We start from the raw sequence: 27,698 nt of genomic DNA on the forward strand, positions 1-27,698 counted from the left end.
GCCTAAGTAGAGATACAGACACAGGGACCTAGGACAACTAAACTGCTGGGAGACTGAGGTGCAGAGTATGTGAGTGCTGTGTGTCTTCGTTTAAATGGTAATGGGGTAAATAATCTGCTTCTGAGCCGCTGCATTCACAGCCAGGCACTGTCTTGGTGGTCAACTGGCATAAAGGGAAAAGCTTTGGCAGCTCTTCACTCTAACAGTGCTCTAGGGTAGAGGTATACTCAGGCCTCCGTGCAGCCTCATACACGGTCGTTACGTTTTTGTTGATGCGTATTTTTCCCTCTGTCATTTCCCAGCTCAGTCCCCTTCTGATGGTGTTGGTCTGTAAATCCCACATCCAAACCTCAACACCCTTTCTCCAGTTTTCTAGCTTTCTTCGTGGTCACTGGATTTTAAACTTTGCATCAGGTACATTCCTACCAAGAACAGCTGTAGGGCATTTGAAGATGCCAGGCCTTGTACTTGCGCAGTGTTGTTACTGTGTCTTTCTCAATGACCAGGGAGGTTTTTTCCCCAAGGACACGTAACTCTTGAGAGCTGCAGCTTCGGATACTGTGAAAATACCAACTCTTGGAGGGAAAGGCTGGTTTCCTGGCAGTCTTTGTATTCAAATTGGGAAACCCAATACTACACCCCACTGATGGACTGGAGAGCTCTCGTCTGCCGCTCATCCAAATGGGCTTAAGGCAAGACAGGCTGTTATTGCAAGGCTACGAAATCTTTGTGACACACAAGAAGCTCCTGCCAGATAACCGCTTGTCACTGAAATAGGATGCTGTGCCACTCTAGTCCCTTTGCACTTGGGTGGAGACATTGACAATATTCCATGTAACTGCATAACAAGATGGTTTTATTTTGGTTAGGGAGGAGAGTCACTAGTATCATCCTAAATAGTCTTGAATGAGCACAGTACATTTCAAGCTGGCATCCTGGTTACGTTTCTCCTTAGTTTTTGTTCCAGCAGAGGAAGCTTTGTGCTCTGAATAGCGCAAAGCTTCTCCTTCTGGCTTAATGTGCTCAATTTTAGCACACAAAAATGTGGTAGTTTACAGAGAAAGCATGTGGCATCACTAGTGGCTCCTTTACCTACACAGATATGCTAGAACAGTGCACTCTATGAGAAGAGATTCTTAAATATTCCTCCTTCCCTCCCCCTTGACCTCAAACTGCTATTGCAGTCGTTTCATTTACCTGGAGGTATGCATTTGATTAGCAGACATTGTGTACTGTAAATCAGTTTATTGCACAAGTGGAACTTCTGAATACAGCCAAAACTTCATAGTCAAGACAACAGATTTCTTCCTCCATACTCCAACTTACAAAGGATCACAGTCCAGCTGAAGAGTCAAGACATCGTAATTCTTGTTGCCTTTTCACTTTGTGGAGAGGCACAGACTCCCTCCCCAGCAGCATTTGTAAGTACATGCAGGGCTCCAGAAAGCACGTTTTTTACTAATTCAGAAAAAATGGAGTAGCTGTCTTCAATCACTAGGCAGCCTCACATAAGTGGCACTTCCTGCCACTTCCTTCTGAAACAGTGGTTCACCAGGCAAGAGCCAGCTACAAAGAGAAATTCAGTGAAGTGCAAACCCTCCGAGAGCACCAGTCTCCACTGCTTGACGTGTTGTTGGTCACAGCCTGAAGAAAAGGTCTTAGTGCTTAAACCCCAAAACTGCAAGAGAAGGGTACAATATTAACCACATGTTGAAAGGAACTCCCTTTATCAACCCGTATCAGCATTTTTCACCCAATATGAGCTAGCAGCTAGTTCAACTTCATACCAAAACAAACTTGAAGGGGAGAAAGCATATGAAAACCAAAAATTAACTCATGCTGGTTTGTTACTTTTCTGTCATAGTATCGAGCAACACTTTGCTTCTAATTATTTTGGCTTACACAATCAATAAAAGTGACTTATGATCATTTAGATCACTTTGTACTTCAGGCACCTCAGGATAATGCTACAAGCAACCCTGAAGATATTCCTACCTGCCCAAGGTTCCTCCAGCCTGGGTGTAGTATTTGTTATAATCCAAGCGTAGCAGCAGTTGAGCTAAGTCAGAGTTTATCTGATGGTTACGAACACTAGAGAGAATCTTGAAGAGAAGCGATGACTGACGACTGAATCCCTACAAATTAGAAGTAGTCAGTTTTGGGCACTCTCAAGAGAGAAAGAAAGCAAGCAAGCCTTTCATCTCTCTTCCTGCCTAAACAATCCTTTAGCAGCCTGAAGAAAAGACTCACTGCAAGAGAAGTGATGCTTGTGGTCCAGTATAAGGTAAGCTGTCAGCCACAAGAATTATTAGGTGTTAGGTATCCAAAAGGAGGGGTAGAGGCATGGGCTGCTCTCCCCCTCCTTTCTATTCCAATAGGGTAATTTCTGCATATCTGCCCACATTCCTTCTCTGTGCACACAGAATTTTCGACTCAAGAACAACTGATTAACTAAAATCATTGCAAGCACTCATATAGAAGGTCTCAGCTTAAACTCACTCCTGTTCTACAGCTGGTAAAGCCAAGGTGACTGCTTAGGCAAATGTTTGCAGGGGAGAAGAACAGGTCCATATGAACAGATTCACCTTCACCAAAATACTGAGTTGTGCAGCTCCCCGTTCATCTAATGGGCCCAGATTCTGACTGACCAGAGAACAAAAGCTATGACAAAGATCCAGAATTTCATTTAAGCAGTGGAAAACCTGCATGGGATAAAAAGTAAAGACAGTAGTTTAAACAGAGTTCAGACCCAGAGAAAGCTGCAGCATTCATAATCAAGATGTTGCTGATACCGTGTTTTTCAATCAGTAAGGAAGATGTTAAAGCACCTGCAGCATTTTTGTAAGGTTTTCTACGGAAAAAGGACTTAAATGTTATGCTGCATCTTTCCCCCCAACCTTTTACAGACAGTACTGGGGAAACAGCGATTGGCATGAGCCATCCAGCTCAGCACAGAAGTTGAACACCGGCTTCCCTACCCCGCCAGCAGGCCATCACGGCAGCTTCCAGACCGAGAAGGAAGAATAAAGAACAGCAGGAGCTGTGGTTCAAGGCCTTGGTCCCGCTGCTCACAAAACTTGGAATTTCTTTTGTATCAGTTGGTCAAGGTAACTTGCACTCGAGTGTTAAGAAAGCCCAAACGCCTCACAGATGTAACTAGTGGGACACTTAAAAGTTCCAGACTGGATAATTAGCATTCTGCCGCGTTCATGCTATAGCCTCATAGACTGAGCAAACTAATGAAACAGACAAGATCTGCACTTTCACTGTGTTTCATTGATACCTCCTTTGGGACTGTAAAAATATAAAAATACCAGCAACACTGTACCACATTTTTGATAAAAACAATAAAAAACGCCCTTAAAAGTCCAGTCAGGAACACCTCAACTATTTTTATCCTCTAAAGTAGGAGAGGGAATTTTTCTTAATTTAATGCGTTTCAGAATGAGTCCCTCAGGAATACAGTTCCCAGCACTGTGCTAATTAGTGCTTATTTCAATTATCTGTTCTAGTTTATACCTGCTTTATTCCTAGAATTGTAGTCTGTGCTCTGCAGGAGATTATCACTGATCTGTTTTAAAAGATATACTTTGTCATATCTGTTCAAAAAGGTGTGTTTCTTAGGGCAGTTGGAGAATTTGTAGAAAAAGGTGAAAACAAGACCTACTTACAGGTTTTAGGAGGATGAAAGACTGAGCCAACAGATTACTTAAGAAATGATCATGAGCCAATTGTATACTCTCAAAATCCCGTGTGGCATTTATCTGCTGCAGAAGCTGTGAGAACTGAGATTCCAGTACATCCACCTGATGGATATGTAAAGAAATCTCATTAGTATCTTGAGGAATGGGAGTACTTCAGACCAGCCAGAAGTTTTGTGTAAGAAACTTGCTTTCCTTATTGCCACTCTTCCCCCAGAGGCTGAGGATCACCTTCTCTCTGCCTCCTGAATGGGAAATTATATACACAGCAGTACATCATGGGGGGAGGACGAGCAACTTTTGATGCCTAAGCATTATCAAAGTAGAAAGGGAAATGGTCACTTTCTTTACAATTAACTATTTAAGAAGTATATAGCTAGCACGTAAACAAAGGTATTTGATTGCAGTCATCTCTGAATTTTACACTGGGACATACTATCTGGAATCTCAGGGCAGAGGCTGCAGGGCAAAAGCTCAGCCAGATTACTCTGGAGAATCTAGAAAGCCAGGCGCCCTCAATTCAGCTGTTATGGTATGTAAATGGTATGTAAATGGTATGTAAATCTCACAAAATCATGCTACTAGTAACGGGTGTTTGCATTTGAAAAGCCTCTTTTTTACTTCAAATGGTCAGAACATGGCTTCTTTCAATGCTTAAAAAAAAAAAAACAACAAAAAAACAACAAAAACCCCAAAACAACAACTTGTCACTTAGCTCAAATGGGAGTTCACTTTAAGAGGCAAGGGAAGAAACCGGGATGGCACCTTAATGATGCTACTTCAGAGATGACTGTGGCGTCTCACAAATGCTTAGTAGCACTAAAGAGCCCAAACTGCTGCATTTCCAGTAACACTCACTGATTCACAAGTCCAAAAACTTTATATATTTGTAACACTTAATCTGGGGACTCAGAGAAAGTTCTAGACTTGTTCCAAAGGAAATCCTGATTTCCTTAAGGCACAAGGAATCTGAACCCTGAAAGACTGGACTTCAATCTTCCCTCCATGAATTTCTGCTAGTTCCTGATTAACTGACACAGTTTACCTTTCTCTGTGATCCTGACCTGCAGATAATACTGAAGATTGTCCACAAGGAAGGCCATGTGATCCCTCAGACGCCACTTGATGGCATCAGTTCTGTTAGATTTCAGGTGTTTGCGTTGCATCTGGAGAGCCCAGCAGTGCTGTAGCTCGGCCTGAACTCGTCGCACACTCAGCAGGTATTTGAACACAACATTGTACCTACAGTCAAAAAATGCAAAATTGTCTAAGACGAAAATCTTCCTTGGGTGCAGTACTGGAGAACATAACAATGCAAGACTGGAAAAAGAAACAGGAGGTGGCTGCCTGCCAACAGACAGGCTAGGTCAGGTGATGGCCCATCTTACAGTAACAGATTTCTGCTTGTATTGGTTACTGACCTAAAAAATACAATGTTAATTTCACCATAAGGAGGGAAGAGCTGACAATGTTTTGTCAACATATCACTGTTCCTAAAATAGTGCAGATCTATCGGCATCTTGCAGGTCTTACTGTCATTACAAGCACCCTCCATATGAACAAGGTGAAAGAGTCATTTTAAGGTTCAAGGAGTGAGCTAAAGTATTATAGCTCTACCCTTCTCTCCACAGAGAGGAAAAACAACCCAACACATTAGTGAGTGACTGAGATCAGGGAACCTATAGATGAATATACAAAGACCATACCTAGTACTTACTTCTCCAGAACAGCAGGGGTAAAGAGAATGTGCAGTGGCCACTGAACTTTGTAAGAAAGGCCTAGAGCTGCCCATCCAGATGCAGGGGCTTCACGTGGAGATAACTCCCGGGAAGGCCCTTCACGAGTCTGAGAAGTATCTGAAAACAAATGAGGTGCTGAATTAAGTCATCTCTCAGTCAAGACAACCACGGCAAGGAAGAAAAGGGGAAAGAACAGAATAAGAACAGCCAGGCTAGGCCATCACACAGGCCGGCAAAGGGAACAAAGTACTTCTTTAACTTCAGAGAAGGGTAAGTAATAGGACTTGAAAACAAGCTCATCATCTCCCCTCTTAACTCACTACTGAAAATGCAAGTAGATACCTTTATGCTCCTTTCCATGATACTCAATGGTTAAGTGAAGCAGAGGAAGAAGGTTGTCATCATCTAACAGTACCTTATGAGCAGACTGCTGAAAGGCAACGTTGACATCTGACAACGAGAGAGCACAGATACCACACAAGATGATGCAGCTAGTGCTAATTTTGCAGCCATTGATTATTTATGCTCGGCCATAAAAGACAACACTGGCACGCTATTTCCAGTATTTTCATTTAACTCCAGTTCCAAATATGGAGAGAAACCTGCCATCTGAAAGTTTCTGAGATGTTACTTTCACCCACTCGGTGACACATTCTAATTCACAAGAACTGTTCTTTCAAAACTACATCTAGAGGATAAGGTCGGGCTCCTCTGTGCTGGACGTGGCTAACCATTTTCCTGCTATACCACAGTGAGGACAGTTTGGTAAGTGAATAAGCAACACTCACCGTGTTCAGTTACAGCCGTAGGTGGTGTTTTTAACATGTGCTGTGCAGTGTCAATGAAGGCCTGAAACAGCTCACCTCTTCCCAAAAGGTAAAAGTCTTTTATAATCTGTGGAGATAAATTTTTTTGTATATAAGCATATCAAAATCTGAGCAGAAATTTTAAGCATCTTAGCTGACAGCATCCATTTTTATTATTGCTTGGACAACTCCTGCCATTTCAAAGCACAGCTGGAGAGCTCTGAATTTCATCCAGTGCCCAAAAAGTCTACGCACTCTTTTCTTCAAGATGCAAACCACAAAACCCCTCTAGCACATAAACACATACCCCTCTAACTCTGTCTCTGACCAAGTTCTATCACTCTCTGCTCATTCTTGAGATCTGGAATATGAAAACAGCTTTACCTAAAAGAAGAAAGCGCAGAATCTAAGACAGTAAAGTATTTAATGGGAGAGAGCCATTGAAAAAGAAAGAAAGAAAAGAATTAAGCTGCTTCAGCAAACACAAGCTAGCAGTTACATTACCTTCAGCTGTCCTAGTAAATCTGATTCCTCCACCATCAGTTTCCAAAGATGCTAGTGAGGAAACAAAAAACAAACAAAGCAAAAGAAGCCTCCCCTCAGATTTATCTAAACACATTCTGTGAGAACAGTAGCTGTCTCAAGATACTTGTGATGCATACAAAAAAGCACCTATGTAAAATGCTATATAAATCACAAGAGAACACTGTGTGTAGGCAGCCCAGGCCACTAGTTCAAACACTCCTGATGTATACCAGCAGGAAACTCTGCCCAAGAAACAGAGACCCATGACAATAAATAACCAAACTCTTATGAAATCAGTTCCACCCTAGCTTTGTTCTCACTTCTCTAACCTCCATATCTTTGCACGTTTTCTCCCCCCAAATTAAAAAAAGATTAAAAATTGCCAAAGCAAAGAATTTGTCCAGTGAGACACCATCTATTATGCTGAAAGCATGATGAAAAGTTCCAAAGTTGTTGCAAGCGAAATAAAAAAAATATATATATAAACATTCCCTTCTTTCCCCTGTGAAAGTGAATAGTATTTGTTAATGTCCTTTTGTCATTAGAAGTTGGGGTAACATGAAGCTCTGAGCCCCATAAAAACATGTAAGCTACCTGCAGTGTTCACACACTTGTTCAGTCACTGGTTCTAAAGAGCCCCCTTCACTGAAGAGCTCCTCAGCCTGTGCAGCAGTTGTCCTTCCTAGGATCCTTACCTCAGCAACGGTGCTCCGGATCCAGTCAACCACTGATTCAAAGTCCACCAAACTAAAGAGGGGTTGCTGCTTGAGTCGATGTAGCTCTGCTGCAAAAGTGTCCTCCTGGTTTTTTAGGATGGAGCCTGTGCAGCAATAAGGAAAGTGTTTTGGACAATAAAAAGCAACACCATTTGGAGAAGCGCAGACCCCTTCCAGCACTGCGGGGCAGAAGGGCTGTCCGGGCAGCACCATCCCTGGTCTGGCAAGGAATGTGAAGTTGAGGACACATCTAAGTACAGTACCAAGGTACAAGATTACTACTGCAAGTACAGTTACAGTGTAGACACTTGACATGGCAGTGCTGTGGTGTCAGTAAAAACCCAAAATATTTTCTATGTATACGATTGCCATTAACAGCCCTTTTCCTAGGACTGAGCGAGACCTTAGAAGCCTGTCCTGGTTTTGTGGGGATAAAATTTATAGAATCAAGTTTCTGTTCCATGTTGTTTCAGTGTGTGGCCAGCTGTGGGCTGGTGGTCAAGGCCATCAGCAGTTAAACCCAGGGCAGCTGCCCCAGGCTGGCCCACAGGTGTGTGCTGTAACATTAACCTCAGGGTCACTATAAATGGGAAAGCTGCTGGGGATGGGGGGCTCTTTGCTCTGCTCTCTTCTCCTCTCTCTCTTATTCTCATTCTTCTCAATGACTGCAATCCCTGGAGTGACTTGCCTCCACTCTGTGAGCTAAGTATAATTTTCTGTGTTTTGTATTAGCATTGATATTGGTTTCCTTATTTTATTAAATCTGTTTAAATTTTAACCCACGAGTCTCCCTCCTTTTCCCAATTCCCTTTCTTGGTTGGGGAAGGGACACTGGATGATAGAACAGATGCTTATTGTTTAGCCCTGGGTGTGGGCTAAACAAAGACAAACTCACAACTTTTCTGCCACATTAACCAGGTGATTTGGTTCTCCACCTACCCCTGCCCCTTTCAAATCTATCCTGCTTGAACTTGGGGATTTATTTTTTTTTTTAACCACCTAAGCTAGAAGACCAATTTCTTTCCACCTCACTTCTCCTAAGGCAAGAAAACAGTCCAATTTAATTGGTCCTTTGTTCTTTGCAATGTCGCTCAAGTCATCTGAGTACTTTTGCAGAGACAAGCTCAAGATGGAGCCTCCACAGCAGTCCTCCCCAATTGGTGCAGGAATATATTTCCCAAATCATCTCTGATGTAAGCTTATCAGGCTCTCAAAGAGAACCATCAGCTGGAATTGTCTCTCTCTTGCTGTCTTAAAGGCTCCATCCTGATCATTTGTCTTCCACAGCGACCTTTGGGACCACCTTGTGATGAATCTCTTATGTTTGCAGACACGTTTTAATCCTATGACACCATTCTGCGACATACACCTTCAAAGCAAGATGTGCCCTTGTGTCTGCACCCTTCAGGGACAGGGATGCAAACTGAAAAGGAAACGTGACCTTTGCAATCGCTTTATTTATCCAGAGCAAATCACATGGTGACTTGTTGCTGGAAACCTGGAGACTGTGTGGGAAGTGTTATTATAAGTGTTCTTATGCTGCTCCCTCGGAATCAATCAGAAGCAGAAAACTGGGACCACTGCTCTGTCCTGGCACAACCATCCATTTGTTCTGAAGAATATCAGCCACTACTCAGTGACTGTTGAGGAATTTGTTAATAAGCATTTTGGAAGAGACTTGCCAGTCACTCATAACTGAGCAAAGGCCACAAGAAAGATGTTCCTTACCTTTTCTCGTCAGGTTAACGTTTTGATTCTCAAACATCTGTACAGATTCTCCCACAAAGAGGATTTTCTCAGCAACCCGCACAGGAATGTACGAAGGCAGCATTTCCACTCGCAGAGAAAACTGTTTTAGAGATGGAGCTAACATGTTCTCCTCCTCAATCAAGCGCTGCCAGAGACCCCAGGGAAAAGAAATCAAGAAAAAAAAAGTGAGAAAAACAGACAGAAAAGGTGTATAAAGGGGGTTGTGTGTGAGGGGAATCCAAGTACATTGGAAGTAAGAAGAAAGGTAGCAAACCTGCTTTGCATCATTTAACTACGCCCGCAAACTTCTTTATACTTCTAGTATGCTACCAGATGTCCCTAGAGAAGGTGTTGCTTTCATCAGAGAGGGGAGCAGAAGCAGGAAAAGGAGAAGCTAAACCTTTGTGGAACAGCAGCAAATTGGCTCTCCCAAAGGATAATGTTACATCAGCAAAAGGCATTTTTGTTGCAACTGCATTACAGTAGTTTTTTTGCAGCCACAACAATGTTAATTAGCATTACCAAAAATAATCCTCCCCTACACCCATTCCTGTATGTTTTAACACTGCTAGAACACTTGTGATACAGGCCAAACGTGAACACCTCCACTAGGGAGCAGATAGGTTAAAGATCTGAAGGCTTGCTAGCATAAATTAGGCAATTTTCTTGGTTCCTGCGAAAGGTGTTTAAAACAATACAGTGAGTTATTAACTTTTTTCTGAATGTATTAATAAAGAAGTCCCAAGTTCAGAGGCAAGATTTTCCTTCAGAGAAGCAATACTGATTATTTCACTTGGCTTTCTTGTTATTGGAGAATTAGGTTCATTAGTCCATAATCCAAAAAACACCATGCTAACCAATTCTTGAGAACATTTGCCATCTATAGAATTCTTCACTTTAATAGGAGAGTTCAGTATGAGTTTGTATACTGACATTAACAGCTTGGCATTTCTTAAAGATTCTTCTGACACTTTTAGATGAGGAAATACTTGAGTATTTTATCGGCCTATCCCATCACTCAGGATTTATTTTATTCTCTGACCGAAGAATTACCAACAGTGTTAGTCAATAATACTGAAGAAGACAATTAATTAGGGTCTCTCGGTGTCATCATCTTAATGCCTACATTTTCCACCATGGATCTATCAGACTCACCAATTTGCACGTTCTTCCTATATCCAGTACAATGAAATAATAGATTTTTCACTAACTGCCTTTTGAAGCTTTCCCTTGTTTTTTACCTGTGTGTAGTCTGTCCTCAGCAGAGACTGTTTGTACAGGGCACTTAATTAGTGTGCAACATGGGGTGTTTTGGGGGTGAATCTTCTGTGTGTTCACAGCCAAGCTGTATGCAGCGTGCTAACACCACGGGTGCCCATGAAATGTTTTCTCACAGTAAACTAGAGTGTGAATTTAGAGTTGCAGTTGCTCCTCAGTGGTCCCTGACACAGACACTGTTCAGATGCGTGAAGTGTGGAAGATCACTCCATTGAGAAAGCTGCTTTGCACAACGGCACTGTAATGGGATGCCATCTGCGTGAGGAGTCACGGCATTTCACCAGTGGACTGGCAGGTTGCTCCCTGCACCCTGGACATGTTCTTAGCAGCCCCTCGACTCTCTCATAGCACGTTTTTCCCCAGTAATGTCAGCAGTATTACCCTGTTAGGTAACATTTGCACAACAAACTGTTGCGCAAGAAAGGTACCTGACCCAGCTGCCAATAGAAATGGTGCAAATCAACTCAACAACCAAGCTCCCCACACCCTTTCCCTTGCAGCTGCTCACACTACCACCAATGCCTATGTTGAGCAGATCAGTGTTGGCCGTAAGGAATCGGAAAAGTCAGTCAAGAGCAGGGTGAGTACTGCAGTTCCAATGGTGACAACAGGACATTCTTTGATGACTATAACCTGCGAGGGAGGGATGGAATCCACCTGTCTAGAAAAGGCAAGGGAATCTTCGGCAGCAGGCTGGCCAACGTGGTGAGGCGTGCTTTAAACTGAAGGACTCGGGGGTGGGGTCCAAAGTGGCAATGCTCAATGCCACCGCATCCCACTGGGGAATAAGCCAGACCAACCAGAGTAGCGACAAATGTTCCTTAGCTGTCTCCCAAGATGAGAACCAGAAGGCCAACCACCTCCAGGGTGTGTATGGCTGTGGTGGATCCTCTTGCACCCCTCCTGGGAAACCTGCATGCTCGATTCTCTCTCTGAAATGCCTGTACACCAACGCACACAGCACGGGGAGTAAGCGGGAAGAATGAGAGATCCATGTGCAGTTGCAGGGCCATGATCTCATTGCGATCACAGAGACACGGTGGGTTAGCTCGCATGACTGGAATGCTGTCACGGATGGCTACGTCGTTTTTAGGAAGGACAGGCCAGCAAGGTGAGGAGGTGGAGTTGCTCTTTATGTGAGAGAGCAACTGGAATGTATCGAGCTCTGCCTAGGGGCGGATGAACAACGAGTTGAGAGCTTATGGGTAAGAATTAAGGGGCAGGCTAATACGGGTGACACTGTTGTGGGTGTTTACTACAGGCCACCTGATCAGGAAGAAGAAGTCGAGGAGGCCTTCTACAGAGAGCTGGAAGTAGCCTCATAATCACAGGCCCTGGTTCTCATGGGGGACTTCAACCATCCTCGTATCTGCTGGAAAGACAACATAGCTGGGCACCGACAGTCCAGGAGGTTCCCACAGAGTACTGATGGTAGCTTTTTGACACAGGTGGTGGAGGAGCCAATGCAGAGAGGTGTGCTGCTGGACCTTGTACTAACAAACAAAGAAGGACTGGTTGGGGATGTGAAGGCTGGGGTAGCCTTGGCTGCAGTGACAATGAGATGGTGGAGTTCAGGATCCTGCGTGGAAGATGTAGGGCAATAAGTAGGATTACAACCCTGGACTGAAGGAGAGCTGACTTTGGCCTCTTTAAGGACCTACTTGGGGTTATCCCATGGATTAGGGCTCTAGAAGGTAGGGGGGTCCAAGAGAGATAGTTAATGTTCAGGCATCACTTCCTCCAAACTCAAGATTGGTGCATCCCTATGAGTAAGTGTCCTGGTTTCGTGGGGATAAAATTTATAGAATCAAGTTTCTGCCACATTTTGTTTCAGTGTGTGCCCAGCTGTGGGCTGGTGTTCAAGGCCATCAGCAGTTAAACCCAGGGCAGCTGCCCCGGGCTGGCCCACAGGTGTGTGCTGTAACATTAACCTCAGGGTCACTATAAATGGGAAAGCTGCTGGGGATGGGGGGCTCTTTGCTCTGCTCTCTTCTCTGTCTCTCTTTCTCATTCTTCTCAACGACTGCAATCCCTGGAGCGACTTGCCACCACTCTGTGAGCTAAGTATAATTTTGTGTGTTTTGTATGAGCATCGTTACTGGTTTCCTTATTTTATTAAATCTGTTTAAATTTTAACCCACGAGTCTCCCTCCTTTTCCCAATTCCCTTTCTCGGTTGGGGAAGGGACACTGGGTGATAGAACAGCTGGTCAGTGCTTAGCCCTGGATGCAGGCTAAACAAAGACAGTTCCCTAAGGACCAAAGGATGCTAAGCTATGACTTGCAGTCTTACCAGGTCCTGCAGTTCTCGTAGCTGTTTTCCTGTAAGTCCCCCGATTCCTAGGTCGTCATCATCTTCTTCGGGTTGGCTAGGGACATTCCCAGAAGAGGGGCCCTGTTTGATGAAGAACTCTTCATGTTGGTCTAGTAGCAATCCATGCAGCATCCAGGCAGAGAGCTGCTTATACATGACTCCGTGACACACAGCCAGAATCCTGAGGTCAAGAGAAACAGACAACGGGCCCTTTGCACATAGTAATCAAAACCTCATGGTACACCATTCTGGAAAGTCCAGTTAGTCAGCCAGGCAATATGGGAATTTTATAATTTTTTTTTTAAACAGAGAAAGGTGGAGCGATTACTTGCAAAACTAAACTAACATATCCTCTGAATATGTGGCTTCTCCACGGAGATCTGCTAGTATACCAGAAGTATAAGTAAGTTTGCAGTGGCTTCCCAGTCCTGCTGTTTCTACTCAATTACCATTTCACCATGAACACAAATTATCTTTTAAGTCATCTGACTTTCTCCCCAAGGACATACAAACCTAGCAACACTCACCCAGTCACATTAATCCCTTTGAAGTATCAAAAAACAATAATAGGTCTACCAGATGCAAAACAGTCATGTAGACCTCAAAAGAAGAAAAAACATAGGGTCTGAACTTTCCTCAGCCCTCAGTAGAAAGTATGGAGAAAGCCTTAATTCCTGCCATGAGCCTGCTTTAGTACATTATGGGGATCGTGATGGTTTTCCCTGCATGCTACTCCTACTTTTATATCATGCAAGCCTGTTTTGCATGTACGGTTCTCACAAGTAAGATAAACACTTTGACACTAACTTCAGTTACTACAGAAGAATGAAATAATAGCTTTACTGTATCTACATACTTTTCAAGAGCACTGCGAACAGGAGGCAACCCCCCACAGCTATGTTTGTGGACTGTCTCCAATATCTGACATCCATGAATCTGCAGAAAGAAAACATGCTTAGAGTAGGTCTGTTATTTGGATCTGTACTGACCATTTCAGACATTTAAAAACTATGCTTTTGGCTAACAAGAAAATGCCTTAACAAGCTGCCCAAGTCTTACAGAAAGCAAGCTGTAACATACTCCATGTAGTGAAGAAAGAGGCCTTCTATGTGTGGCTCTGCACCCAAGCTTCTCTCAAAAATTTCCCTTAACAAAAAGTAAGTATCTTTGGATTCATAAAACATTAGGTTCTGCTTTTTTTTTTTTCAGGTGACAGTAGGAGAAAACAGACTCATAAAAGAAGAAATTCCAACCAGCAGCATCTCGTACTATGAAATGTATTTTTTATAAAATGCAAGTCATAAAAGATCATACTGATAATGAAAAAGTCAAATCCACTGTAAATGGATTTGCAAAATAGTTATTCAATACTTACAGTAGTACTAGGAATAGGGCATGCATTACTGAAACCACATTCTTTTCTTTTCTAGTATTAAAGGTCTGGGATGGGGCCAGAAAGAACTTTATCAGCTAAAGAGGAAACTTGTTAAGAGTTTTACAAGAGTAAAACACAAGAGTGTTACAGTTTTACTGTACCTTCTGAGTCTTGATCTGTTCCACCATGACCATCACAGACGGGAAGAGTAACTGAAACTGCAGAACAAGGAGCAAAATACTGAATTAGGTTGCCATGCAAGGGAAAAACTATACTTGAGTAAGTGTGGACGGCAGCTGATTACAATACTTTAATGAAACTATCATCTGTCCCCAGAAATTAGAAACATGACACAAAAATCTCTAGGAAGAATGTCCTCCCCTCACTGGACTAAGATGCATGAAGTGACTGTATTCCAGCTGCAGTTCAGGCTAAATGCAGGCAGTGAGGAATACGCGAGGGTCAAGGTGGAGGACCTAAGCTTTGTCTTAAAGTGCAAGTGATCATCTGAGCATTACTAAGGGACTAGAAATGTAGAGGCGTTAAAAAGAAACGGCATGACATGACAGACTAACCCTTATTTATCCCACCCACTTTCTTATTAGACTCAAGGAGTGATAAGAGTAACCAAAGAGCACTACCTGTTTATTAGCATGACATACCTGGTCCAAGGAATAATTAACATGTGAGATGGAAAGATGCGGGTCAGCCAGAAACTGTAAGGACAACAAAGCAATTAATGAAAATTAAAATAAGGTATGGATAAGTGAAAAAGCATGTCTGGCTCTATATTCCAAACCTTTAGTTCTCACAGCTTTCCCTGCCAACCCCCCCCCCCAATATTTTTGGGCTGTGTCCCATTTTAGGCTATAACAACCAGTGGATGGTGACAGCACCCAAGATATGACAGCTGCTAACCTAGCAGAGATTAATCAACACCTTTACAACTGAAAACAGAAGTCACAATAGTCTGAGACAGCACTGGGCTCTGAGGCAGATGGGGCACTTACTGAACTGAAAGTAGAGGGGACTTATTAGAATGAAGAGTCATTTACAATGGCACCTCACAGGAATAATTTGGAAGACATCCCTGATGTAGAAAGGAAAATACCTTGTCTCCTCTTTAGCTACTACTACTTAGCGTATTAATTGCAGAAACGACAATTTTCCACAATCTGTCAGCAGCAGGACAGCCTCTTGTTCCAAGTATCTCTCCTTTACCTCTTGTTCTAGGTCAAGTAGTGCCTGTCGATATGGCTGCAGCACTGAATCAAGACCCGTGCAGAAGGCTCGCAAATAAATGCCATGTAATCCACTCTGGTTTTGCTGAGATGGATGATGGTCCTGAAACCAAACAATAAAATCTACATCAGCTCCCCAGCGCAGGTCTAGAGAATAATGTGAGTTTCTGCGCAGTATTACACCAGCAGCCAGTGGTCCAAACATGTTAAAATGCACCTTAGCCCACCAGAAAGTGCCCAGGAAAAAACCCCAGGAGTTTGTCACAAGGAGAATTACTTGAGCAGAGTTATATTTAGCTCTTCTATGGACATATGCGAGTGCTGGGCACCACTGGTAACTTCAGAGCTTCTTTGTACTTATGTATGCCTCATGTATGCCTTATGTATGATCTCAAAGCTCTTCACAAACCATGAGGAATCACTGCTGCATGGGGATGAGCACCCTGTACAGTTCACAAACCCTGGCCAGTCTGCAGTGACCAGAAATTATTATGGTACGCTTCCCTAAGACTTAGATTTTACATTTGATCCCTCTCTCGCTGCCCTGCGCCCTGCCTTGTCTGCATGGCACAGAGCTGTCCCTCTGCTCGGGAAAGCGTTTGTTTGTGCTAACGCGGACACGGGACACCCGCGCATCGGGGCAGCGGCGCGGCGGCCCCACCTGCTGCTGTACGTGCCCCGTGTACTGCTCCACGAACTCGGCGAAGCGGATGTAGTCGGTGCCGAGGCGGCAGAGCCGGTTCAGGACGCTGGTCTCGCTGGGGTGCAGGAACGGCAGCTCCTGAGACACCTGAGGGGGAAACAGCGGTGAGGGCGGAGCGGGCCGCGGGGGCGGGGGCCGTGCCGGGCGGAGGCCGTGCGGGGGCCGTGCCGTGCCGCACCTGCAGGCCGCTGCGCTTGCTCCAGGTGAAGGCCGCCCCCGGGTACCCGCTCAGCGCCAGCAGCAGCTCGTGGATCATCCTGCCGCGCGGCGCCGCGCGGGCTGCTGGGAAGCGCGCAAGGGCCGCTGGGAAGGGCGGGGCCGCGCGGTGGCCTCGGCGGGGGCGGCGGTTCGCGCTGTGGGAGCGGCGGGGGGGGAGTGCTGCGGTGACGCGGCCTCACCGGGCACGGAGCGGAGCGGGGCCGGGCCGGGCCGGGCCGTGCGAGGGCGGGCGTGCCGGGTTGCTAGAAGAGTCACCGGGAGCGAGCGATTGGACCGGACCGTGTCGTGAGGGGCGCCCTGGCCCTAGGCGCTCGCCCTGGCCCTCGCCCTGGCCCTCGCCCTGGCCCTGGCCCTGGCCCTCGCCGCTCTTGGGGTGCGGTGGCGCTTGCGTGCTGCGGGAGGATGGTTGAGTAACGTGAGTGGCTGTGACTGCAAGTGCTGGTCCGGAAGGTCCCTTCCAGGACAGCAGCAAATCTGCAGCCTTCTAGGTTGATCCTTGGTTTTGGTATTCCTTACCAGGTTTCTTTATCAGTTTCTCATATTATTTGCCAGTGTTTTATCAATGCCAGTTTTACCTTTCTCCATTTATTATATATTGCTCTACTTCACTTTCTCTCTTAACCCAGGTAGTCTTTTAATCAAAACTGCCCACTTTCAAAATTGTGAGTTATCTAATAATCTGGATTTTAGCAATCTCCATTTTGTTTTTCTCATTTTTGGCAGTTTTTTTTCTTCATGTGCACTCTTTTTCATTTAGAAGAATTTAGTTTTAAATATCATATAACATGTCTGTTAACTGTCCATTTTAAATGTGTATTTGGTTCATGATCAGCTTGTCACAACGAGGTCTGAAATGTAGAAAGAAGAACTTACATTACGTTCTTACAGGGATGAGTAAGTTCCTAGTACATTGCCTCATTTTCTAGAGAATTTTTTTTCTTTTAACACAGTCTTTCCGACACATATGCATTTGCTTTCTGTAGCTATCTTTATTTGTAACTTGGGAGCCCAAACAATACCGTTCTATCATGTATCAGTATAATAAAACTATTCTCTTTATATTGACAAAGCTTCTAGGCTAGGCATTTGTTGTTCATCATTGACATAAATGTCACAGTACACAACTGGGCCAGGAAAGCTATCTGCTGTTCCTGTTTTTAGGAAGCTGTATTTGAGGTTTAGCACTGTTGGCTTCAGTCTTGCAGTGCTGAAGCTAGTGGCAGTCCTTCCCTTGTTCGTAAAAGGCTTTGGTTCAATCCCATGCTGCTGACCAGAAGTTCTGTGCTAACAGGTGAGCTTTGAGTAATGCTGAATTGAAGTACTATTTTCAGTAGATTATAAAGCTAAACGTGCTATAGATAGCTTATAGGTAGTTAAGTATGTAGTGATGGCTCAATAATTGACCAAAAATGTTTAGTCTGTGAAGACTAAATACGTAATTTAGTGCTATCTTTGTACAGTACTATTAATGTAATGCTTTTATTAACATAAATACATACTATGTATTTAATCTGTTAGAGAAATCTTTAAACACAGTTGTCTTCTGCAGCCAGAAACTAAGCTTACAGTGGCATTCCTTCACAAGTGGAACATCCCAAGAGTCTTCCTTGAGAACAGGGCAGGAGTAAACACAGCGTAAAATTTATTAGATCAGAAGGAACTTTCCTTTTTCGAAGGCAGGGGGTGGGGGGGGGAGCTAATTGTTGTGGAAGGCAGTGAGTTGTTGGAAGTGAATCATACTAGGGATAAGATTATAATTAATCATGAAAGCAATTTAAATAGAGATACGGTGGCTTTTTCATCATTGGAGTCCTCCTTTGATGGTGAAAGTTATGGGTTTGATGCAGAGTGCTTGGTATGTGGCCAAGTCTTGCAGAATTGGTCAGACAAAATGTCTTATTGTGTCTTTGCTTTACAATCTGTAAATCTGGCTCATCCCCACTCACTTGCTTCCAGCTAAATATTGTGATCTTCTCAGGACTTAAATTACTTTATTGGTTCCCCAAGTGTCTTTATAGGTAGCCTCCATGAGAACAAATAGAGAGGAAACAAAGCAGCATTACGAAGCGGATAAAAAGACAGGGAGTACGTACCGCAGACAAAACGAATCTTGAATTATCCAACTTTTTGTTGTTGTTGTTCTGTTTTTGTAAGTAGCTGTGGGCTTCCTTGGACCTTACAGGTCCTTCAAGAGAAACTGTACCTGGTGTGTGGGGACAAGCGCACAGTTTTGCAGTTCAAGAAGCCTTTTGCCAGTACAGCACTTGCCCATGTTGCACTGTCATGAGGGGGAAGGAGAGGATTTTATCATGGGCACTCAAAGTGGGGAGATAGCTAACTTGCCTCCAGAGAGCAAGGACTCCTCTGCTCTCCTAGCATCGTGTCATGACTGTCAGAAGAACTGGGCAGGATTTGGGCTCCATGCTTTTCTGTCACTTGCTCACAGTCTTCATGGGGAGTCCTGGAGATACAGCCCTGCATTCACACTATCCCAGGCAGCTGCTGGGCCTTTTGAAGCGAGGTCAGGATGCAAAAGCAGAGTCTGGAAGTAAAGGGGATTGAGGAGACCCATTTTGAAAGCCAGACTTCCCTTTTTCCTGCCTGGGTGGTCTGGTGCAGTGGAAGCACGTGGGATGGGACAGTCTGCATTCTCTTGCCCCAAGTACGCAGCTGCTTCTCTTGCAGTTTCTCCAGAGCTTCCTGCAAAGTTCTCTGCTGCAAACACAGGTGAATCAGGGCTGTGGGAGTGATCTAGGCTAGCACTGAGAGTACAGTTGAGAATTAGCACAGGGGGGTGGGGATGTTTGTTTGTTTGATTCTGTGTGTTTCTTTCTTTTAAGACCAGGTCAGTAACTTGTCTCCTTTGACCGCTATGATTTTGATCTGATGCTGGGAGCCAAAAGGCAACTTTTGCTGTTGGCGTTCCATAGCCTAACATGCAACCACATACAAAAGAGTACCATCAAATATATGACAGGTAGGAGTCTTTTATATATGTATATATACACACACACATACACATATATTTTTCAATATATATATATGTAAAATATATATACCTACTCAATTGAGACAGCTCCATCTGGATTCCTACAGGGCATTCTGACCCTGTAGGCACAGAACATGTAGCTAAACTGGGTAATTAGAGAAGATGGTGAAAGTGAATAGGGATCTACACCTTATTACAGACACAGAGGATAAGAGTTAAACTTACCTGGGGTAAATGGGGTCTAAAGGGAAAAGTCATGATTAGCTGTACATGATTGAAGTATAAAAAATGATTAATAGGGATGAGATGGATCATCAGAATGAAGGATTTTAAGATTTAGAGTGGCAATAGACGTAGGTTATTCCAGCTGTCTCGGAGTTTCATGTGTGCTATAGAGAGAGTAAGCGATGGCTTGGAATTCTTGGTGCTAAATGGGACATAGAGCAGATCCTACTCCATCTCCAGGCTTTGTTTTGACAGAAATGAGGATACATGTGAACAATTATTCAGTGGAAGGTTGTTTGAATACGCTCTTATTTCCCAATCTTTTTTGGACTGCGAGACCGTAATACTTTGGAAAGGCAGGTGTGATAACTGTATATACTATCCTGTTTGGGGGAGGATTTGAAGAGGTTAGAGATCCCTTATGTTTTGCTGGTAGCCTGCAGCTAGGTTATCTTTAAGTGACTATAGAATCACAGCTTCAGAGTCTTTAGGTGTTCTAAACGTATTTTTTTCAGCACCATTCACAGAAATAATCTTTCTCATAAAGGAAGTGCCCAATAAATACCTGCAAAAGAACAGATAACAGTAGTTTAAATAAAGGACTGAATTTTGGAGCTCTTGTTTCCCCTAGGAAGCCTAGTGATTAGGTATTAAGGCCAAGTATTTAAAGGAATATTTTTTACATAATTGATCACTCAAATTTTGGAAGTAGAGAAAAATAGGTACCTCTGTAATGCTATTTGTAAGGCTATCTGAATAGTGCCTATTCAGCATATTAAAAAAACAGACGAGACAAGAAACAGGAGAGGCAATAAATTAAACACATAGGTACATAAACCCTAACAAACAACAGTTAGCAGAGACAGTACCAAAGACCAGAAATCTTAAATCAGGGGAGCTATTACAGGAACCACTGAAATACAACCTTGAAGAGGTTCAGCCAGATTCTTCAATGATGTGTGATAATCGTGTTTTATTTTTCACCGCAGAATGGGTCTTTTAGGAAAGAGTAAGTTTATGAGATTTTTTTGAAGGAGGATTGTGGGACTGTGCAAAAAATATTACGGGACTTTTTAGGGGGAACAAAACCAGTTATGCGCTTCATAATCTACATATAAACATTATTTTAAATGTCTTCTTATTGTATAACTGCAAAGTGGCCACGTGAAGTAATGCAAATAAATGTTAATAATTAGAACTATAACTGTTTATTATAAAACCTTTTTGTTTTGGAATTCATGTCTGGCATTAACCTATGTAGTTATTTCTGTAACTGTTGAACTGTCACATGTAACCCTTATAATCAACAAAACCAGTCACTTAGTCTCGCTTTCATACAGATCCTTTAAAAAATGTATGTAATTATACTTTTTCATGTGGACTCATGGAGTCGTTGAGGTTGGAAGGGACCTCTGGAAGTCTCTAGTCCAGCCTCACTTCCTCCACACAGGGTCAGCTAGAGCGAGTTGTCCAGGGCTGTATCTAGTTAGGTTTGAAGTATCTCCAAGGATGGAGACTCCACAACTTCTCTGGGCAATTTGTTCCAGTGTTTAACCACCCTCAGAGTAAAAACGTTTCTTCTTATGTTTAAGTGGACTTTCATGAATTTCAGTCCATTGCCCATTGCTTCTTGTCCTGTCTTCTCTGAGCCTCTCCTCATCTGTCAGATGCTCCAAGTCCTTCATCAGTTGCCCAGTGCTTCACTGAACTTGTTCCTTTATGTCCACGTCTTCCTTGTACTGGGGAAGCCAGAACTGGACCCAGTGCTCTAGATGTGGTTTCACCAGCACTGGGAAGATGGGAAGGATCACCTCCCTTACCTGTTGGTGATGCTTTTCCTAATAGAGGCTATTGGTCTACCAAATTACTTAATTTGTGCTTAAGTAGTAAGCTTATGCCCTGGCAGTGAAATTCATGGGACCGATTAAAATGGACACGTGGTGGCACGTTCAGTACTCCGACTCTTGAACAAGAACTAGGCAAAGCAATAGGAACAGATGAGCTTAACACGCACTGAGGGGAAGGGAACTTTCAGGGCATGGTTATCTCCTGTGGCAGTGCTGCTGAATGTTACTGTTGTTGCACGCTGATGTTTTGGGGCACCCTGCTTCAAACTGTGGCTGACAGGTGAGTTACTATGGTGAGGTCAGCAGAGCTGTTTAGATGGAAGGGCACAACTGTGTCCAGCAAGGCCAGGTTTTGCTACTGAGGAGGGCTGATGCAGCTGGGAAGCCTGGCAAGAGAAGAGGGCCCACGCAAGCCTGGCTGCGCACAGTGTGTGGAAGCGGGCCGCGGTCTAGGCTGAGCTGGTGTGGCTGCACGGGGCTGGCATGGTGGGGCTGTGTGTGTACGGAGGCTGGGAGGGGTGAGAGGGCAGCTGTAGGGTCGTGACTGCCTAGACCTGGGCTGCGTCCCACGTAACGGGGCTGGCAGAGCGTAGGTCAGAGCTGAGCTGGGTGTTATGAATGGGCTGACAGGAAAGCTCAGGGCTACGGGTGTGACAGGGCCAGCGCGGGGCCCGGGGAGGGACACGAGGACCTGCGTGGGGCAGGCCGGGTCCGGCGGGGCTGGGGTTATGGGGCCGGGCCGAGCTTGTCGCCCTGCTTCGGCAGCGGCCGAAAGTGCCGGGGGCGGCGAGGGTGCGGCCGGGGCGGGGAGAGGGCGGGAGCGCGGAGCGGCGGCTCCACCCCCGCCACACCCGGTGCGGCAGGAAGAGGAACAGCCGCGCCCGCGCCCAGCTCCCGGCCAGCCCCGGCCCAGCGCAGCGCCATGGCGGCGGAGGAGGTGGACGGGCTGGCAATGTCCCGGCCCCACTATGGCTGTGAGTACCGGGGTGCCCGGGGTCTGTGGGCCCGCGCGGCCGCCAGGCAGCGGCGCGGCGCCGCCCTGCCCGGCCCACGCGGTCCGTCCCTGCCGGGGGCCGGTGCCGGGAGTGGCGGCTGGGGCGCCGCAGGCGCGGGGGGAGCCGCGGGGCCGTGGCTCTGGGGCTGGCCCGCGGGCACGGTGGGCCCCGCCGGCTCTCGGCGCGGACCCCGGGGCGCGGCCCGCCGTGCGTGCCGCGGGAGCTCGTCCCAGCTCGACGTCCCTCCCCGGGCGATAGAGAAGAGCGCTGGGAGAAGGCGGTGGATGGGCAGCGCGGGGGCGTCCTGCGGCTCTCCCGCCGCCGCCTCCCGCGGGCGGCTCTGAGCCGCGCCCAAGATGTCCGCCGCGGGCGGGGGGGAGGCGGAGTGCGGCGGGGGCGGCCCTGGGGGGGGCGCCTCGGCGGGACAGGGGCGCGGGGGTGCGGGCCGCGCCGCGGCCGTCCCCGCCCTCTTCCTTCCCGCGTGTTTCGGCGGCGACACCTGACCGAGGGGCGAAACGCGCGTTCCGATCGGGCCCCTGCGCCGCCTCGTCGGACGCTGGCTGCGGAGAGGGAAGCGTTAGTTTGGGGGTCCGAGATACGGGCTCGCTTGTGCTACGGTTCCACGTCAGAAATGAGCACAGGCGGGGAGCAACGCGGTGCCGCGGACGGGCGGTGCCGTGAGCGGCCGCCGGTCGCACCGCGCGGTGCCGCCCGGGCCGGCGGCAGGTGGGGCGCCGGAGGAGGGGTCGTGTGCCCGACACGGCTTGAAGTGAGGAGGGTTGAGCTGGGGAGTCGGGGGAGGCGGAATTGTCCCTTACTGGGGGATGGTACCGTGTGGCTCGGGACAGTTTTCGGCTGTAGTCAGGCCGATGCTGTTGCGGCACTCCAGACCGGTTTCTGAGTTTGAACCAAGACCGTGTTTGATCCCAAGCGCTGTGGTTGGCACCGCATGACTTGCATGTATTTGTTGGAGGCATTTGAGGTGTAAGCTAACCTTTGATTAATAATGGTATGAGACATTTCCTATTTCTCAAGTTGGTCCATAACACGTAAAAAGCTGTGGTTTGGGGTTTGTTTTTTTTTGACATGAGAGCATGGATGAGGTATTTAGCTGTAAGAGTGGAAAGAGTGGGCTTTTTGTCACTGAGGCTTTAAACACACAGAATCTGGAAGATTTAGGCATATACCGCTATGTAGGTTCTCAGCTTGATCTGAAGATGACGTGCAGGTTGTGGATCTGAATGATTCCCTTCCAGATGAGGATCGTGATTAGCATTTCCATCTTCTTTAGAGATGGACTGTAAAGATACAGAAGGGGATTATATGATGTGAATATATATTGTCCTTCCTTAATCTTTGTCTACCAAAATCAGAGTATAGATGGAGGGACATGCCGTCACTGACGTGCTTTTGAGGAAGAGAAAGGCAAAGCTAGAAGAAAATAAGAAAATTAAGGACCGTTTCTAAGAAACTGGAAGATGAAAAAAGTTGTATCACAGTCAAGTTGAGAAATCAGGAGGGAAGATGGCAAGTTTATGTGACAAGGAAAGAGGGTATCTTATGTTGCTTGTAAAGAACAGATATATTTGGTCCTCCATTTTTCTGAATCAAATAAAACTTGTGATGAGTTTCTGTGGGAAAGGCTGGATTTTTGGTGTGCCTGTTCAGTTACATTCAATCTTCAGCCACCTGAGAATGTGCTTTGACTATTTGCAGCTGTCTTGGATAATGAGAGATTGACAGCAGAGGAAATGGACGAAAGACGACGCCAGAATGTAGCCTATGAATACCTTTGTCATCTGGAGGAAGCAAAGAGGTAAGGATAAGTCGTTTTGAAACTGCTGGTGCTTTAAAAGAAGTTGTGATGTTTGATAAGGGGAGTAATTTGGATGCAGCTTACCTCTTGTCTGTGTTTCTTAGCGGCTATATAGATTAATTTTAAAAAACAACAAACAAAACCCCCCAAAAACCGCCAAAAAACAACCGACTGCTGATGTGCTTATCTAACATGTTCTTAAAGGCTTCTTGTGGCAAGGACTCCGTAGCTGTAGTGCTCCAGTATTCCTAGCACTGGATGGGTTCTCCCTGTTATCTAGCTTGTGTACATCTTGGTGCGATATGACTTTCCTACTTGTCAATAGACATGAAGAACAGGTTATTCTCTTCCTCTTAACTGCAACATTTTACAAACTTAAATTGTAACAGTGTATTTCCCTTGCACTTATCTTCTCTTAGACTGAAAACCCGATTCTCGCATATTTCTCTGTGGGCCCTACTTAATAGATCTGTAGTACTTTTCACCGGATTGTTCTGACTTCTGTCCCTTCACTCCATGTCTTTCTGGAAGTGCACTGCCAAAACAGAGAAGAGTTTTTCCTACAGAGGTGTTAACATGCATATTTATAAGAGCACAGGGATTATTTTGTGTGCCCTGATAGATACGCTAGTATCGTACATCATGACATGGTACCTGCATTTTCATAACGGTATGATGTAGTAGAGTTTTGCTGAGTTGCCACCTTGTTCCTTGAAGGTGTGCTGCTGAAATTTGTTCCTCATCCTGTGTTTGTACAGTCTGTCATGTTTTCCTGAGTGTGTTACCTTCCACTTGATCCTGCCAAATTTGATTTTTCCTGATCTTTGTTTAATATGTTGAAATAATTTTGATCTTGCTCCTGTCCTCCAGCATGTGTGTAGCTTTTGTGTCATCTCCAAGTTTAATAAGCATGTAAGCATGCTGTATTTCTTCATTCAGACAATTAATGAAAGTATGTTCAGAACACAGTAGATGCTATTTATCTGCTATTAAAGGAAAAAGAACCAGTATTAAAAATGAATGCATGAAGTCTTACTGTTGATATTTTTTAAATCTTCTTGCAAACGTTCAATCCTATATGCTGTATGTGGAGAACAGGAATGAGACAGACCAGTTGGTCTGCTGCTTCCCTTCATGACAGTTGGGTCTTTTCATGCCTTTGTATAAACTGAATTTTGTACTTGAAATTTAAAATGTTTTTTGAAGCTGAGATTGAGACCAAAGACAGGTTTTCAAGAACAAGATGAAAGAAAAAGAAGTGAGGTAATGTTTATATTGATGACTCCCCCTGCCCCCCGACGCTTTTGAAAGTAGGGCTAGTGTTTCCGTTGCATTTTGTAATTAGTCAGGAAATGGCTTGTGAGCATTTTGTAATTAGTCAGGAAATGGATCATGAGCTTAGACTTTCCTTGTTCCCACAAAGATCTAGGCAAACTAGCCCATGTGTGTGCCACAGAAGATGACTTCTGGAGCAGCAGAGAAGTACGGAGCATGCATAAAAACGTGTTCTAAATAGTCAGCAGCATGTTTTCTTACAGCTCACTGAATACTTCAGTATGCCTTTGTCCTTCAAAAGATGATATGGATTAAGAGCCAGAAAACTTTCTCTTCCACTGGCTGGGTGATGAATTTTGGATAAATCTGTGTAAGTCTTCCCCACCAAGACAGACATGTTCCGCTGCAGTGATTTTATTGGGGAGGAAATGCCGAGTTTGTACAAGGTCACCGGTGGCAGAGTCCAAAGAAGGACTTCGTTCCAGCATTTCAGTAGTTTACGTTGCCTCACCGAGAATGTGTAGTATATTTTTGAAGGGGCAGGGAGCCCTCAGTTCATGCTGTAGTCTTTTTGGTGCTTCATAACAATTGTCACTGCTACAGAATCACAGAGTCTGTGTAGTTACTAGCAGATAATAATTTTCTGTCCATACGGATTTGGATGAGGTTTGAAGAAGTGAGAAAGATCTGACTATATGTCAAAATAAGTCCTTCCCTTTGAATCCAAAGTCTTTGCGATCAAATGCTGGGTGACAGGGAGAGATCAGTTGCGCTGTAGTCGCTGTCTTGTGCTTGAAGGAGCCCCAGGTCCATCACCTGTGGACTCTTTCTGTCATTGGCCTCAGAATAAATGCCTTCTGAGGTGCTTGTTCTCTGCGCAGTTCCATGTCCAGATTTGCAAAAAAATTCAGGCAAAAATACCTACCAGAGCAACAGCTTTAGTGTTTTCATTAAGCTCTTGCTTAATCATGGGGACCTACTCTTTAGATAAAATCATCTTTGACTCTAACATTTCTTGGCCCTCTTATCTCTGCTTCTGAGTGTTGCCTTGGTATTGATGAGGCTGAGCAGACGGGCATTTGATTTTGCTGCACCTTGTCAGAAACAAGATGTTTTCACTGTTTTGTCTCAGAAGGAGCCTTCAGATGTTTCGGATGATGCCTGGTGGTTGCCAGTGTGTTCTGTGAAGAACGAAGCAACAGCTGTCTTGTTCAAAATGCAAGCAGTGGTGTTACAGCCTTCCTCATATCCACCTTGGCTGTCAGAGCACTTGATAAATGGAAGATCTGCTTGGAGAGCTTCAAATACCCCTTCTCCAACCCTCAGCCCATGTTTGCTTAGTGGCTTACAGGCTGTTCATGCATGTGTGAGTGGGAATTCCCGACTCCTATAGCTGAAGCCATACCACTTTGCATAAGAGTTAAAGATTAAATGACCAGAAGGAGGGAAGCAGACTCCTTAGTTTAATAATTAAGATACACAAGTGAGAGCAGAAAGGCTTGAGTTCATGCTCTACTCCGAAGAATTTTTTTTTCCTCACTGAGCAGTCTGTTTGTAAATCGCTCTTTGAATTTTTTTCATTACTGCTAGTACAGCCTAAAAGAGGGCTTTTGGCTGCATTGTTGGGAAGGAGTTTATTTAACAAAACAAACTAAACCAGAACTGTAAGAGATCGTTATATTTGAAATTAATGTCCTTGGTCTGAGATTTTCTGTATTTGACTTCTTTGCAAGTAGTGTAACCGAGGCATAACGTGTGAATTTTGTATTTTGCTTGTGCTGTGGATTACAGTGCCTCAGAGCTATGGGCGTGGATCGGAGGGTTTATAATCTTTCTTCATAGTGAGAGATTTTCAGACTGGAAGTTATAAGGAGAAGAGGAGGACCTAATAGAGGAAGGTGTCTGGTGTGCCCTGTGTCACACTCTCAGCAGCTAAAAAGGTGAATGTTGTGAAGCTGATGGCAGCTGAGGCAGGGTGGGAGGCGGCTGAAGAACAATTCTTAGCTGCCCTCCTCCCCCGCCGCGTAATCATATTACCATATTACATTATAATATCACATTCAGACACTGTAGTTTATATTCAGTTTTTCTATAACGTAAAGGCACCTAAAATGATGTGAATGATATCACGCTGATTTGCATTGCATCAGCATTGTCACACTTGCTGTCCCTTTACCCAAGCAACA

The 27,698-nt window shown here is 45.0% G+C and overlaps 2 protein-coding genes across 3 annotated transcripts in view; one reads left to right on the forward strand and one right to left on the reverse strand.

The window, feature by feature from the left end:
* Positions 1-859: 859 nt before the first annotated feature.
* Positions 860-16,414, reverse strand: TUBGCP4 (tubulin gamma complex component 4). Its single transcript, XM_068410118.1, has 18 exons — positions 16,325-16,414; positions 16,105-16,233; positions 15,424-15,546; positions 14,865-14,918; positions 14,364-14,420; positions 13,684-13,763; positions 12,807-13,008; positions 9,216-9,381; positions 7,467-7,591; positions 6,751-6,801; positions 6,229-6,334; positions 5,783-5,890; positions 5,419-5,557; positions 4,766-4,943; positions 3,672-3,806; positions 2,586-2,702; positions 1,996-2,135; positions 860-1,678 (listed from the first exon to the last, which is right to left on the reverse strand). Exons 1-18 carry the CDS (start codon positions 16,400-16,402, stop codon positions 1,666-1,668), a joined length of 2,001 nt encoding a protein of 666 aa, XP_068266219.1. The 5' UTR covers positions 16,403-16,414; the 3' UTR covers positions 860-1,665.
* Positions 16,415-19,214: 2,800 nt separating this feature from the next.
* The window catches only part of IQGAP1 (IQ motif containing GTPase activating protein 1), a 73,281-nt gene continuing 64,797 nt past the window's right edge, over positions 19,215-27,698 (forward strand). The window contains exons 1-2 of one of the 2 annotated variants that reach the window (XM_068409881.1): positions 19,215-19,342; positions 24,138-24,237. In XM_068409881.1, coding sequence (XP_068265982.1) covers positions 19,252-19,342; positions 24,138-24,237 — 191 coding nt within the window. In that variant the 5' untranslated portion in view covers positions 19,215-19,251. Of the gene's footprint in view, positions 19,343-22,290; positions 22,401-24,137; positions 24,238-27,698 lie in introns of those variants that run through there. The other variant, XM_068409882.1, reaches the window with a different exon arrangement.

Source organism: Nyctibius grandis, chromosome 11 (assembly GCF_013368605.1).
Source record: "Nyctibius grandis isolate bNycGra1 chromosome 11, bNycGra1.pri, whole genome shotgun sequence".
Lineage (NCBI taxonomy): Eukaryota > Metazoa > Chordata > Aves > Nyctibiiformes > Nyctibiidae > Nyctibius > Nyctibius grandis.